General features: G+C 50.4%; 1 protein-coding gene across 1 annotated transcript; it reads right to left on the bottom strand.

Annotated features, from left to right (window-relative positions):
- Window positions 1-318: 318 nt before the first annotated feature.
- LOC122368660 (fucose-1-phosphate guanylyltransferase-like) lies at window positions 319-12,948 on the bottom strand. Its single transcript, XM_043342837.1, has 7 exons — window positions 12,936-12,948; window positions 5,498-5,814; window positions 4,925-5,173; window positions 4,415-4,615; window positions 3,864-3,974; window positions 1,864-1,956; window positions 319-1,614 (listed from the first exon to the last, which is right to left on the bottom strand). Exons 2-7 carry the CDS (start codon window positions 5,577-5,579, stop codon window positions 671-673), a joined length of 1,680 nt encoding a protein of 559 aa, XP_043198772.1. The 5' UTR covers window positions 5,580-5,814; window positions 12,936-12,948; the 3' UTR covers window positions 319-670.
- Between the last annotated feature and the right edge of the window lie 1,084 nt (window positions 12,949-14,032).

Here is a 14,032-nt window from a genome sequence, read left to right as displayed (position 1 = left end):
CATATCGCGATTATTTTTGGGAAACACGCACCATGCTGGCTATTGTGACAATCTACTAGCGGTTGATGTGAATACTGGATACGCTTAACGCTGGAACCCCCGCCCCCCCCCCCGCCGGTCCCCGTTACGGTGGGTCGCGATTACACTGGAGACCTTGCTCTATATATCTCACTGAGCCTAAAGCCTAATTTAGCTACTTCACTATTTGGAGACAATCACCCTGTTTCTGGTCGAGCACAAACGTGTACGATGATCATTTGCTGTTGAGCCCCTGTTGCCCTCCCCCCCCCCCAAAAAAAAACACATGAATCATTTTCCTTTATTGCTTTCCCTTTTAAAACTGTTTACATTTGGCTTGCACAGCACAACAATGAAGTCACACACAGGTGATGTATAAAATGAAAGCCACAAACCCTAGGGTACATACTGGCAGTAAAGCTACTGGAATCGGAATGCACAACCTGATTGTTCGAAATAATGCCCACACACAAGGATGAAGCATCAAAAGGCATGACCCGTAATACCGCCTCAATAGCATGCGGCGATTTTGCGACAATGCTGCTCGTTTTCACCATTCAATGTACAGCCTGGGAAGCACAGCACAGCTGGCTGTTCCCTGAAAACCACTGGCACGGCACTGCAAGCATCCCATCGCACCCCTGAGATCCCATCACACCCCATTCGGCTCCACTCGCTGCTTGCAGTCTCCCGAGCCCTGCATCACGCTCCGCTCCGCTTCTAGTTTGTCTGCAGCCTCCACGCCGTCCACCAGTCTGTCGAGCTCGTCCCTGAAGTCGAGCATGGCCATCGGGTCCCAGTGCTTCATCACGTCTTCCATGCTCCAGAGATCGTCGGCGACCTGCGGCTGGGCCTCAGTCAGGCGCCGCAGGGTCGCCGCGGCAGCCTGGGCCATCGTGTCGGCTGCCTCGAACAGGCGCGCCGACCAGAGCGGCCCGGTGGTATGGGCCACCGGCCGGCCGGCCAGCAGCGCCGGCGCCTCCTTCACCGGGTCCTGCATACCCATACCGAGCGCCACGTACTGGCGGCGGCCGCGCCACGTGACGGCCGCCGTGTGCAGCAGCACGTGCGCCGGCACCCGCTCCGGACCCTCGACGTGGCAGTGGCTGAGCAGCGAGCCGTCCCCCACCTCCACCTTCTGCAGTCGGCAGAACTCCACCATGGCACTAGCGGGCACCCGGCTGTGCGGGCAGAGAGCGGAGTACATCACCACGCCGTCCTGCGGCTGGCCGCGCGCGTGGCACCAGCGGCGCAGCCGCAGCACGCGCGCCAGCTCGCCGCCGCCAGCCAGGTGGTGCAGGTACTCGGGCAGCGTGCCCAGGTGGTAGAACCGCGAGCGCGGCACAGCCAGCACAGTCAGGGGCACGCCCAGCAGCGCGTCGAACGTGATCCGTCGCGCCGAGTCGGCCGGCAGCCGCGGCACCTCCACAGACTCGTAGTGGCCGGGCCGGCGCCGGCCGCCCGACGGTAGAAAATCGCGCCACACGCTCACCTCCTCATTGAGTGGCCGCAGGCGGACGTAGAGCGCCTCCAGAGCGCGCATGGCGGCCGGCCCGGCCCACACGGCGCCGTCAATCTGCACCGTCTCCCGGCCGTCTGCGAACGGTAGACAGTCCAGTGGTGAGGAAGAACTCAACTGACGTGTGGGGAGGAAACGGAGCAGACATATTTCTAAGATAAAATCAAGAAAGAATCACTGACATTTCTTTCGGAAGCGATCAGTTTTGAAAAGATTGCCACTGTGAGGTAATAAAATGTCGAAACGCCTTACATATCGGCGTGTGCAAGAATCGAGACGACCTTACCAATATCACGAACTATGGCTGTCACTGCCGACCGTCTCACCTTGCATGAAGACGGCGCCTCGCTCCCTCATCAGCTGCTCGCTGGGTTTCTGCAGCACCTCCTCACAGGGGGCCGAGAACACGTACTGGTTACCACTGGCGGATCCTGGGGGGGGTCCACGGGGTCATGACCCCCCCCAAAAGGTCTGAGAGGGTCATTTGACCCCCCCCAAAAGCCGAAGACCTAAATGCGCTATAGACGCCGTCTTGCATGCTCAAAATCACCTGTCAAACACTTCTGAGCTAATACTTTTGTTTTTCTGGATCGTGTTGCGTGAAAAGGCGTATTGAAGACCAGAATCTTACTCGTTTTTGTCTCAACCGTGCGAGCACCAGGGGATGATCCAGGAAAACTCCAAGGGGATGGTCATGAATTTAATTCGTGGTGCCCCTACCTATACGCAAAATTAAAAACTCAACGGATTTCGGTCACTTAATTTTGGTGATGTCCTATTTTCATTTTTTATTTTGTTTGTTTTATTTTTAGTGCCCCTGGGCCCTGGCAGGTCAAAATCACGTCTGAGGCGAAAGAAATTCACGGGAATCCCAAAAATCACGTCAGGACATTCAGGGCCCTCTGACCAGCCTGACAGCTAGGGCCCTTCTTACTTCCTGGGGCCTCCAGTGAATAACCGCTAGTGTCTGTGTCTGACCGCTAGGGCCCCTCTGACTCCTCAGTAGGTAGGAGGCCCTCTGTAGAGGAGGTCCTCTGTAGAAAGGAGGCCCTCAGTAGAGAGGAGGCCCCCTGTAGAGAGGAGACCCCTTTAAAGAGGAGGCCCTCTGTAGAGAGGAGACCTGCTGTAGAGAGAAGGCTCTATGTAGAGAGGAGGCCCTGTGTAGAGAGGAGGCCCTCTGTGGAAAGGAGACCGCCTGAATGCAGAAGGCCCTCTGAAGAGTGGAGACCCGCTGTAGAGAAGAGGCCCTCTGAAGAAAGGAGGCCCTCTGTAGAGAAGAGGCCCTCTGAAGAGAGGAGGCCCTTTGCAGAGATGAGGTCCTCTGGCTCTTTGAAGAGAGGAGGCCCTCTGTAAAGGAGGCCCTCTTAAAGGGAGAGACCCTCAGTAGAGAGGAAGCCCTCTGTAGAGAGGAGGCCCTGTAGCTTCTGTAGTTAAGAGGCCCTGTGAAAAGAGGAGGCCCGCAGTAGAGATCGGTGGTCCTCTGTAGAGAGGAGGCCCCCTCTGTGTTTTGACAAATGTTTTTGCAAATTTTTCGCGGCGCTTCGCGCCGCCGATTTATGTACATACGTACAGGTCAATACGAAATCTTGACTGTAATTACATAAACCAACCGTGTCAAATTGAATCAGAATTCATATGTGTGCTGTAAAGGAACTCCGGCTTGTACTGCAATGCTAAAAGGGTGGTAAAATTTGTGTTTTGGAGCTGTGTTTCGACACATTCTTTTGCAAATTTTCTCGGCGCTTCGCGCCGCCGATTTATACACCAATCAATAAGAGAGAAATAACAGTGACTGTAATAACACCAACCGTGTCAAATTGAATCGGAATTCATATGTGTACTGTGAAGGAACTCCGGCTTGTACTAGCATGCTAAAAAGGTTGTAATATTTGTGTTTTAGAGCTGTGTTTTGACAACTTTTTTTTGCAAATTTTTGCGGCGCTTCGCGCCGCCGATTCATACACAGGTCAATAAGAGAGATCGTGACTGTATGCTACTATTTACTAATGCATTAGGCTAAAAGTGAGGTAACTATATCTACTTCTGGGTTTTTAAGTCGGTCGACCCACCTCCCCCCCCCCCAGTAAAAAATCCGTGGCGACGCTCCTATATAGGTGGGTTTCACTAACTAAAACTACTGAGCCGAGTGACTTACGATAAAACTTCATCTTATAAACGACGAAGATCAAATGTCATTTTTTGATCTCGACATACTCGCTCCCTACCCCCCCCCCCCGGTCGTCAGAATTCATTCACCAGACCTGGTATGTCGGCCGACTGGTGACCCCCCCCAAAACGACCCCCTAGATCCGCCCTTGCTGGTTACCGGACTTCTCGCCAGGCGGCAGCACGTACACTCCGTGGTTGACAGCCGTCGACAGCGGAGCCGGGTGGGACGGCGTCACAAAACCGTCCGGTTTAGTCGGAAACAGATCATCTGTGAACGAAAAAAAAACAGAATCCGTTCGATAAACAGCCAAGGCGGATGTATGTCTGAACACAATACAAGTAACCCTGGTTGATTAAAGTGTCCATGATCGAATTTGATGATCGTACTTAAGTTATCTTTCTTTTGAAACACTTGTTTTATTAGTGCGACGTTATGGGCGCAAAATGACCTTTGCAGTCGGCGCGCCCTAAAACCCCAATAAACAACAATTTTTTTATAGAGAGTTTAGCGTTGTGAGGAAAATAATCATGATGATTATGAGCATATTTGATTGGAATTTTGCTATTTTTTTCATTTTATTCAGATTATATTGAGGATTAGGCTATCTTTGACCATCCGGTCTGTATTATCCCCCTAACCCCCTCCAGACCACCAGTCATCCCCTGAAGTCTCGGCGTCGATCCGCCAATCTCCGGGGGCCGACTCACCGGGCGGCCGTTCGGGCAGCCAGCAGAGCTGCAGATCGTCGCAGCTGGTAGTGAGCATGCCGCCGCGGGGCAACAGCGCCGCGAACGGCAGGTACATAGCCAGCTTCAGCTCCAGCACGCTCAGACCGCGCTTGCCCAGGGGAAGCATGCTGAACAGCTTTCCCAGGACGGCGTGGTGCACCAGACGCTTGCTGAACCCGCCTGGTAATGGAAACGAAACATCAACCTAAAGAAAGGTCGTAAAGACGACGCAAGTGATGGACCTTGTAAATGCTGCCACGGCTCAGCATTCATGAGTCAAAGTCCGATCGTCCGGCCATACTTCACCTACCACTGTCGATGACGCTAAACGGTACAACCCGGTTAAAACAGGCTACTCAGCAATCAGCATGCCCTCCGTTGCTCCAACGAATCCGTCCCAGAAATGTTTCTTTTGAAATGATGAAAACGTTTTTCTACATTCATTACCAATGACCTTCCAAAAACCCTGATCGAACACTCCCGACTGACCTGCCTGTATGACCAGCACACGCATTTCATCCAGCTGGTCGCCGAACTCCTCCCTCAGTTTGGCCAGCGCGTGCATGGTGGCTCCTCCTCCCTCTATTCTGACTCCAGGCGGGTCGGGCAGCACTCGGTACCGCGCCGCCGAGGGTAGGCTCAGCGCCGCCACACTGCGCGCGAAGGCCGCCTCGATACGGGTGTCGTCCGTGCAGCAAAGCACCACCTGGTCCCAGAATGGAATGGACTTGTCGCCATCTGCCGATGGGACACAGGTGTCAAAATGTGTTACGTCTGAGGTTTGCAGTTTTGGTTAAATTACGCTTTACGAATGATAACATCGATGCCAAACACGGCCATCTTCATTCAGATCATGAATTAGAATAAGGATGGGAAAACCGTAAAATGTTTTACCAGCATAAACAAACGGAATCTATCGAATATTTCGGCATAAAGTTGGCTGATTTTGGATATTAGTATTCTGATCACATATTAGTACACCAAACTCCGAATGATTTATTAAACAATCTTTTGGTATCCTATCACAAGTCGGATGTCGAAGGTGACGTGTTTCACACCCACCTTTAATGCGCTGATACTTGTCGAGCAGGCCGGCGGTATAATCTCCAATCAACTCGACCACGTCCTTTTCTTCGTCCGACATGGCAGCCACTCGTTCCCTTCCCTCTACCGCACAGATCACACCCTCAAATGCACTCGTCTTCGCTGGGGGGCCGGCGCTGGTCACTGAGTCGGCTACCTATACAAAGATCAAGGAGGTTCAGTACCGTACGACAAACGACGGCACAAGTTCCCAGTCTTATCTGCGTTTGCACATGGGACATCGCCGCGTTTCTCGCTATCGCCGCGACTGGTCCACGTCGGGTGGACGGCGGTCGCTGGAAAAGAACGGGACAAAAATACTCCAACGGACCGGAGCGTTATCTTTCAAGATTGCGGAACACAGATGCTGTTGGAATACATTATTTTACGGCTTTACACAGCTGTTGCAGGCCGCTATAGCCGTACAGCGCCGTCCCAAAGCGGGAAACTCAATCAACGCTTGGCCAGTAGCAGTGCTCGACACCATCCATCCAAGTCGATCCCAAAGTGTTACTGAACGGATAGGGACACACTGCTCCAAAAGGAACTGCTTAGAACGGTACAGGGCAATGGTCGCGGCTTTTGCTCTTGCTTTAGACCCAATCATCAGAAGAAAGCGGTCACCACTAAACGTGTGGTACCTCGACGACAGGACCATCGGAGGTCCGGCCGACCTCGTCGCCGCTGACCTAGCAGTCCTGGCGACAGCCTGCCTACAACTGGTCTGCAGCTGAGCGCCAACAAGTGCGATGTCGCATTCGCCGGTCCAGCGCCGCCTAGCAGCGTCCAGCGCAGTCCAGAGCCACTCTAGCAAGCGATCTCTCCCTCCTAGGCGCTCCATTGACCGATGCTGCGTTGCCTGTCGCCACCACCAGGGCTGCAGCCGTCATAGACAGGCTGTGTGCCCGCATCAGCTGTCTTGACGCTCACTCCCTCCGGTCTTTTCCTTTTGACACTACATGGCAGCCCCCGGCTAACCCATCTTCTGCGGCCAGCGCCGCTATATCGCGAGACGAGGTCGTTGCTGGTTGTCGAAAACACAGTACGCGGACTCTCACCACCGTCATTAACGTCACAATCGATGACGGAGCGTGGGAACAGGCGTCCCTACCACTACGTTTCGGAGGACTTGTAGTGCGGTCGGTGATGGTAATGGCCCCGCCGTGTCACGTGGCATCCCTTCACGCTTGTCTGCCGCTGACGCAAGAGATTCTCCACGCCACCGAGCCTCTCCAGCCGACTCAAACACTCCAGCGTGTCAAGGCCGATACTGCCGCGAAGCTCGGCGAAGCCGCTCGTCTGACGTCTGGTGCCCCGTCAGAAGAGGGCAAGCAGCGCGCTTGGGATGAGACATTCTCTAAGATGCCTCAGAAGCACCTGCTGGACGGGGCAAACCAGGTGGTCCGGGCACGTCTCCTTGCTGCCGCAGAGCCCCACACTGCCGCCTGGTTGCAGACCCTCCCCGTCACCAGTCTGGGACGAAACCGTCCGGGTAGCAGTGGCGCTGCGACTCGGGGCGCCGGTATGTGAACCGCATAACTGCCAGCTCTGCCGTCGCCCTGTTGACCGACTAGGCCACCACGGTCTCTCCTGTGCCAAGAGTGTTGGCAGTCATGCACGTCACGCTAACCTTAATGACGTGCTGCGGCGGGCACTCAGCAGCACAGGGATCGAGAGTGTCTTGGAGCCCACCGGCCTTGACAGAGGCGACGGCCGACGTCCCGATGGGATTAACGCTCTTCCCTTTCGGCCGAAAAACGAGCCTGGTATGGGACGCCATCTGCTGCGATACCTTCTCAGCAACTGCCGTCATCAGCTCCGCCTTGAGCCCGCTGTGTGGAAGAACGCAAGCGCGCCCGATATGCCACTCTCCGTGAGAGCTATGTCTTTGCTCCTTTCGCCGTTAAGACATCTAGTGCTCTGGGTCCGGCGGCCACAGGTCTCATGAACGTCCCGCAACGGGGACACACGGAAAACAGTCTGGCTAGCACAAAGTATTTCAATCGCTGTGGCCAGAGGCAACATTGCACTGTCTCTGTGCTGTGCTGGCCACAGCTAGCCAAGCAAGGCCAACAGACCAGAACCGTCACAGCCGCTATCATCTGGGCTGACCCCGAGCATGGTCGTTCCTTCCATTGAGGCACTGGAGGACGAGTCAGCTGCCTGTGGACTCAGTGGCTGATGCATCAGGCCATCCACCACCACTGGCCCCTGTGGACGTCAGTCGTCAGCAGTGGGGACTGGGGAATGACGACTGAAGAGTGACACGGTCTCTGCCATTTCAATCTTCCCTGTGCTGTCCCAGGGTGTGATGTGTTCAACTTTAACTATCCAGGGTTTAAGTGCCCCTATTCATGCTCATGCTCATTTGAACTTTGTGGGTATTCTGTTTGAGATGTAGTATCTTATCATTTGTAATGAAGTGTAATAGCAATTGTTGGCTCCCCATAAGCATTTCGAAATTGAGCAAAGCTTTGAAAACTCGCATCAACAACAGGGCACCCATACCAATACCTGATGCCAGCGCGCTCATATGATGCGCATGGAAGTGGAACTGCAACCTGGAGACTCCAAAGTCCAACAAGAGAAACTATGCCTACCATCCAATTACAACCTTTGGCAGGATACAACTTTCGGTCACATTGCCCACGACCCAACTTTCAGAATGCTCATGTAAACTAATAGGCTGTTATGCTGCAATATTGATAAGTTGAAGTAGGTACTTTTGTAGACACATTATAAAACAAGCAACACAATCGCTTAAGTATTTACCTTAAGTATTTACCTTAAGTAAAGGTCATTAGGTACCCTTTCGAGTAATCAGACCCTTTACTCAAGAGATGCCTCCTCTTCTTCTGACGAAGACGAGTAGGCTGCCATGCTAGGTGAGGCCATACATTGATGGCCACGATGATCATTAGTATGAGAACTTGTAGTTGAACTTTTCAGGGTGGTCCTTCCATTCCTTCCCCAGTCTGTACTTGAACACATCGACATTTGGAGCATCGATGGTGTGGGTTGACAGCTTGTTCCATGTCTGAGTTACTCGTGCCGCAAAGAAGGCTTTTCTGGGTCCCAATTGATGCTGAACTTGAAGTTTTTGATCGTGACCTCGGGTGACACGGCTGAGAGAGTTCTTGAACATGCTGTTGTGACAACACGGGCACTCTCTTTGGAAGTCCACCTTGTCGAAGCCTTTCAAAATTTTGAAGGTCTCGATGATGTCCGACCGTTTCCGTCGGAATTCCAGAGTAGGTAAATTAAGGCTCCTGAGGCGATCTGAATATGAAAGGTGAGACAGTCCGTTCACCAGCCGTGTTGCCCGCCGCTGCACCTGTTCGAGTGCATCTTTGTCCTTTTTGAACTTGGGACTCCATATAACAGTTGCATACTCGAGGTGGGGCCTGACAATGCTTTTGTACAAGGCTTTGAAAATGTCGCTGTCAATGTTTGCAAAGGTATGCTTGATTGCACCAAGAATTCTATTGGCCTTGTTAATCTGGTTAGTGACATGTTTTGAGAAGGATAGCTTCATGTCTATAGTGACTCCCAGGTCCTTTTCCTCACAGACTGCTTCAAGGGTATGTTTGCCTCCACCCATAGTTGTCATGGTATACTCACTTCCAGGATTTGTTGGTCCGAGATGCATGACCTTGCACTTGAGTGGATGAAAGATCATCTGCATTGTTTTTGCCCAATCTTGCAAAGAGTTGATGTCCTCTTGCAGATTGTGAAGTTCACCATCGCGCTCGTTGATGACTTGGTAGACCTTGGTATCGTCCGCAAACATAGAGATATGACAATTTAAGAGGTCGGGAACATCACAGACAAACATGGAAAACAAGAGAGGCCCGAGCACTGAGCCTTGCGGCACTCCACTTGTTACATACTCCCAGTCTGAGAGTGATCCATTGACGTTCACTCTTTGCCGCCTGCCTGTTAGAAAACTCCTTATCCACTGATGAGTCTTTGCATTCACCCCTAGAGCCTGGACCTGGGCTAGAAGCCGTTCATGGGGCACAGTGTCGAACGCTTTGGCATAGTCCAGAAACACAACATCCACTGGTAAGCTGTGGCTTAGCGCTTCCGTCCAAATATCAAGAGCTTCCAGTAGGTTTGTGACTTTAGATTTCCCTGTGATGAAACCATGTTGTTGGCGAGCGATAAGATTGTTTGTCTTCAGATGAACGATGATGTCCTCGCATATGATCCTCTCCAGAATCTTGCATAATATTGATGTCAGTGACACTGGTCGGTAGTTCGCGGGATCACTTTTGTCGCCTTTTTTAAAGATTGGCGTGACAGTGGCCACCTTCCATTGCCGTGGAACTTCTCCAGTTTCAATACTTTTACAGAACAGAGATGTGATGGGTGTCGCAAGTTGGTCAGCAAGTTCGTGCAAAACACGAGGGTGCATGTTGTCGGGGCCTGGCGATTTATCAATCTTCAGTGTTTTCAGCTTGGCATTGACTCGCTGAACAGTTATCGCAACTTGCATCTCTGCCTCCAAAGGCTTTGGAGCTAGCGTTGGGATCGATGACTTGTCTTCCTTTGTGAAAACGCTTGCGTACTGATGATTCAATATATCAGCCTTGTGCTTGTCATTAGTTGCCAGTTCACCATTAGCACTACGCAAGTCCGAGATACCACATTTTGATTTCCTGCGACGGTTGACGTAGTTCCAAAACACTTTGTGATTTCCTTTGACTTCTTTAGCCAGCTTCGACTCGAATTCCCGCCTTGCTTTCCTGGTCGCGTGGGTAGCTTCATTTCTTGCCTTGACATAACTTTCGTAATCATTACTGTCCTTGGTGTTCAGAAAACGAACCCAAGCGTGATGTTTTTTCTTCACCATTCTAAGAGCACTCCGATTCATCCACAGGGGATTTCCTCTTTTCGCTTTCTTGTTGGTGTCCAGCTTGGGCACGTACCTATCCATTAAATCCGTGATCGTTTGTCCAAGCGTATCTGCCATCTCATGCACAGATTTGCCTTCAAATAGTCCTTGCCAGTCAACGTCCAGTGCTTTCCTCATTTCTTCATAGTTGGCTTTGTGGTAATTCAGTACCGCACTCTTTCTTACTGGAACGTAAGGGACAAACGATATAGCAAATGAGACACTGGCATGATCGCTTGCTCCAACCGGGTCTCCAATTGTCAGTTGTTCCACCAAGTCTCGCTCATTTGTAAAGAGTAGGTCATCGAGAGTAGAGCGCTGTCCATCTCTGTATCTTGTTGGCTCTGTTATATGCTGTAGAAAGTAGGTATCGCGTATACATTCGATAAACTTACGAGCTGGGCTGTTCTGGCTGACACCTTCTGGAACTTCTGGGTCCGGGGTCCAGAATATTTCTGGGTGGTTAAAGTCACCGACTATAACCTTGTGCGAATGATTTGTGGATGCTGCCCAGCCAAGCATTTTGTGAAGATCAGGATCTTGAGGAATAGCTTTACTTGGTGACCCGCTTCTGTAGATCACCCCAACAAGCATACTTGCTCCACCCCTGGCATTAACCGTAATCCAGGTGCAATCCTGAAAGTTGCAGTCTCCCGTGGGATAAACTTGTTTGGCCATCAGATTCTTTTTTACATAAATTCCCGTGCCCCTAGTAGCTCCGGCTGAAAAGTTGCTAGTAAATAATTCGTAGTCGGGCAGTTCCATTACAGGGTGTTCAGGCATCAACCCAACTTTAGGTTTCATTTCTGTTAATGCAAGAATATCATAGCTCTCAAGTGCAGTGAGTGCCAGCATCGCGTCGTATTTACTCATAATAGAATTGTCGATGTTGGCATAAAACACTTTCAATGAGTTAACAGTATGGGTTACAGGCCCGGCAGGTTTCTTGACGTCTTGAATGTCTAGTCTCGCTGTGATGGAACCATGACAATTTCGTTCCGTTTGATCATCCATCTCTTTTCTGGGAAAGCTTGGCGCTTTTCCTGGAGCAGTGCTCGCAAGTTTTTTGAAGCTTCAAGCTGGCATTTTGTCAGATCTGGACGGATAAAGACACTAGCATACGTTTCGTCGTGGCTTGTTCGCAAATCCTTCGCTTTAGCCAAGATCAGCTTCTTCTCACTCAGCGCTTCAAGTTTCACTCTCAGTATTCTGGAACCTGTGTCTTTCTTCTTTCCAAGCCGTGTCGCCTCCTGTAACTTCACAGATAGTTTAAACTCAGATTTTATCATTTCTTTGAATGCTGTAATGTCTCCTTCGCTGCTACCGGTCTCAGGGAGGTTGAAAACTGCCAAGTTGAGTTTCCTATTTTCGATGTCTTCTAGTTCACTGAGACCTCTCTTCAGGGCTCTGGTATCAGTGTCCTTTTTTACTAGGTTTGACTTTACAGTCACGGACAGTTCCTCTAGTCTGGTTTCCAATGCTGTCATGCTAGCTGCTGCTTGAGCGTAGCTAGGACTGCGCACTTCTGCTGATGCCGACCCACAGCTTTTTTCCACTTCTTGCAATCTTTTTTCGAGCTTTGCTTGGAGGGCAGCGATCTTTTTGTCATTTTGCGTGACGTTGGCATTGGAAATGGCTTCGATGGCGTTGACTCTAGCCTGCAGCTCCTTTTGCCCCGCCTCAAGCTTCTGGTTGGTCTGTGATATATCAGCTCTCAATCCGGCAATCCCAGCAGAGTTTTGATCGGATGTAGTGGCGAGCCGATCGAGTTCGGATTTGATGGACAGCTGCTCTCGCTGCAACGCTATGATCTGAAGTCTCAGTTGCTTAGCTCCCTCCTTGCAAGCCCGACAGAACCACGCACAACTGTCCGCATCATCCCCAAGGGCTTCGTACAGTTTGTCCGATACTCCTTGGCAAACAACATGGTATCTTAACAAGCACACCCCACATTCCAGTGATCGGTCTTTGGCGCCCATTTCCATCTGACAAGAGCCACACAAGTTTGAAGCGATTTTTACCTTTGCATCATTTTCATTTTTGGAGAGATTCGTTTTTTCATTCATTTTCTTGTTCCTTTTTCTTTTGCCTGCAATGATCCATTCGCTGCTTTTGGGGTCATAACCCTCAAAAAAGTAGTCCGAGTCATCGTCCGAAGAGCTGTGCATATCTTTAATCACCTTTCAAGTTTCAGTGCGTAAATCCTGCGATTGCTAGATCTAAGCCTATAAAGCATGTGCTTTCGGAGTAAAAAATCAATCAGAACTGACCTTAATTGAACCGTAATACTTTCCAAAACTAATGAAAATAATTCATTTTTTAAAATGTTTCTAGCAGTCTTACACGTAACTTATGCTTAATCAGTATACACCAGAAACAATCTATGATAAAATGCGAATATTTCTGTGCATTTTAAAGGCAGTACGTTAGCTGGTTACGGTATATATCTTAAAACAATGGAGCACTTTCAAACACGTCCGACTGATCCAAACGCCACCCAACATTTTTTTTCGCACGCACGGGTGCACACTCAAGGCTGGATCGGCTGGAAATATACATAGGACCATAACACTGGAAACAGCATTTCACTGGTAGCATTTACTGGGGCCTTGGTAACAACTGGATTTCCATTACGTCATGGGTGATGATGTCACACCACGGGTGACGTTTCACTGCTGCTGCTGCTGTCCACGGAGGGCAGCGTTTGTGAGTGGAAAACAGTAGCAACATTGTAAATGAAGGCAGTATTGGCGCTTATGCTACATATGAAATTTATAACAACATATTGATATTGGTGAATGTTTATTTTTGTTACTTTTCATAAACCCTCCATTTCAGAGGGTCTGCATGCAAAATTTCTGTTATTTTTTAGAGTCAAGCTATTGTACTAAGGGATTTATTTTGGCAATTTAGTCATTTGTTAGGTTATAAGGCTGCAGAAACTTTTAGTTGAGGTTGGTATCCATTATCCAGTTGCAGCTATAATCGTGTCATATTTTGTATCATTTTCTGAACATGTAAACACCTACCTATATGAATTCAAATTTTGTGATTGTAGAAAAGCAGTTACCCTCACATTGCAGCGGGGATTAGAACAATTAACCACACTTGTTATACAAAAAGCCTGTTTGCCATCAATTTTGGGAATCCAAATTGGGTATTGGTAAGGTAGATGTAGCACAAGCTGCCCGATGCACGAGAATGGGTCTTTCTAACCAAACCTTACCTAACCTGACCTACAACCTACAGCCTTAAACCTAAAATTTACAACCTACGACCTAGTCCTACGGTATGGCATATCACAACAGCTTGTGCTACGTCTGCTAGTGCTACCATGACCCAACTTTGTGCCAATTCATACCAACTTGGGATGACAGTCACTGCAGATGACAGATGTGTGCTGACCATGCAGGTCTTTGTTACAATTGCAATTCTATTGTGTTACAGGTTCGGCGTTCTACAGCTGCGACCCGCCATGGCTGGGCCACCGCAGCGGCATCACCTTCAGGGTGGACCTGCCCGTGGCCACCCGCCGGTCGGACCCGCCTGCAGTCCGCAGGGAAGCTGCCCTGCGAGCCATTGCAGAGCTCCCGCACCCGGACGTCACTATCTGGTCG

The sequence above is a fragment of the Amphibalanus amphitrite genome, unplaced genomic scaffold, assembly GCF_019059575.1.
Source record: "Amphibalanus amphitrite isolate SeventyFive unplaced genomic scaffold, NRLGWU_Aamphi_draft 000965F_arrow, whole genome shotgun sequence".
NCBI classification, from domain to species: Eukaryota; Metazoa; Arthropoda; class Thecostraca; order Balanomorpha; family Balanidae; genus Amphibalanus; species Amphibalanus amphitrite.
Note: the sequence above shows the minus strand (reverse complement) of the source record. Positions and strands in the feature narration are given on the sequence as shown.

Coding starts and splice junctions, on each gene's coding strand:
- LOC122368660 (XM_043342837.1), bottom strand. CDS start 5,579: ATGTCGGACGAAGAAAAGGACGTGGTCGAGTTGATTGGAGATTATACC. Junction 5,174..5,497: donor CAAGTATCAGCGCATTAAAG/GTGGGTGTGAAA, acceptor TCCCATCGGCAG/ATGGCGACAAGTCCATTCCA. Junction 4,616..4,924: donor TGTGCTGGTCATACAGGCAG/GTCAGTCGGGAG, acceptor TTCCATTACCAG/GCGGGTTCAGCAAGCGTCTG.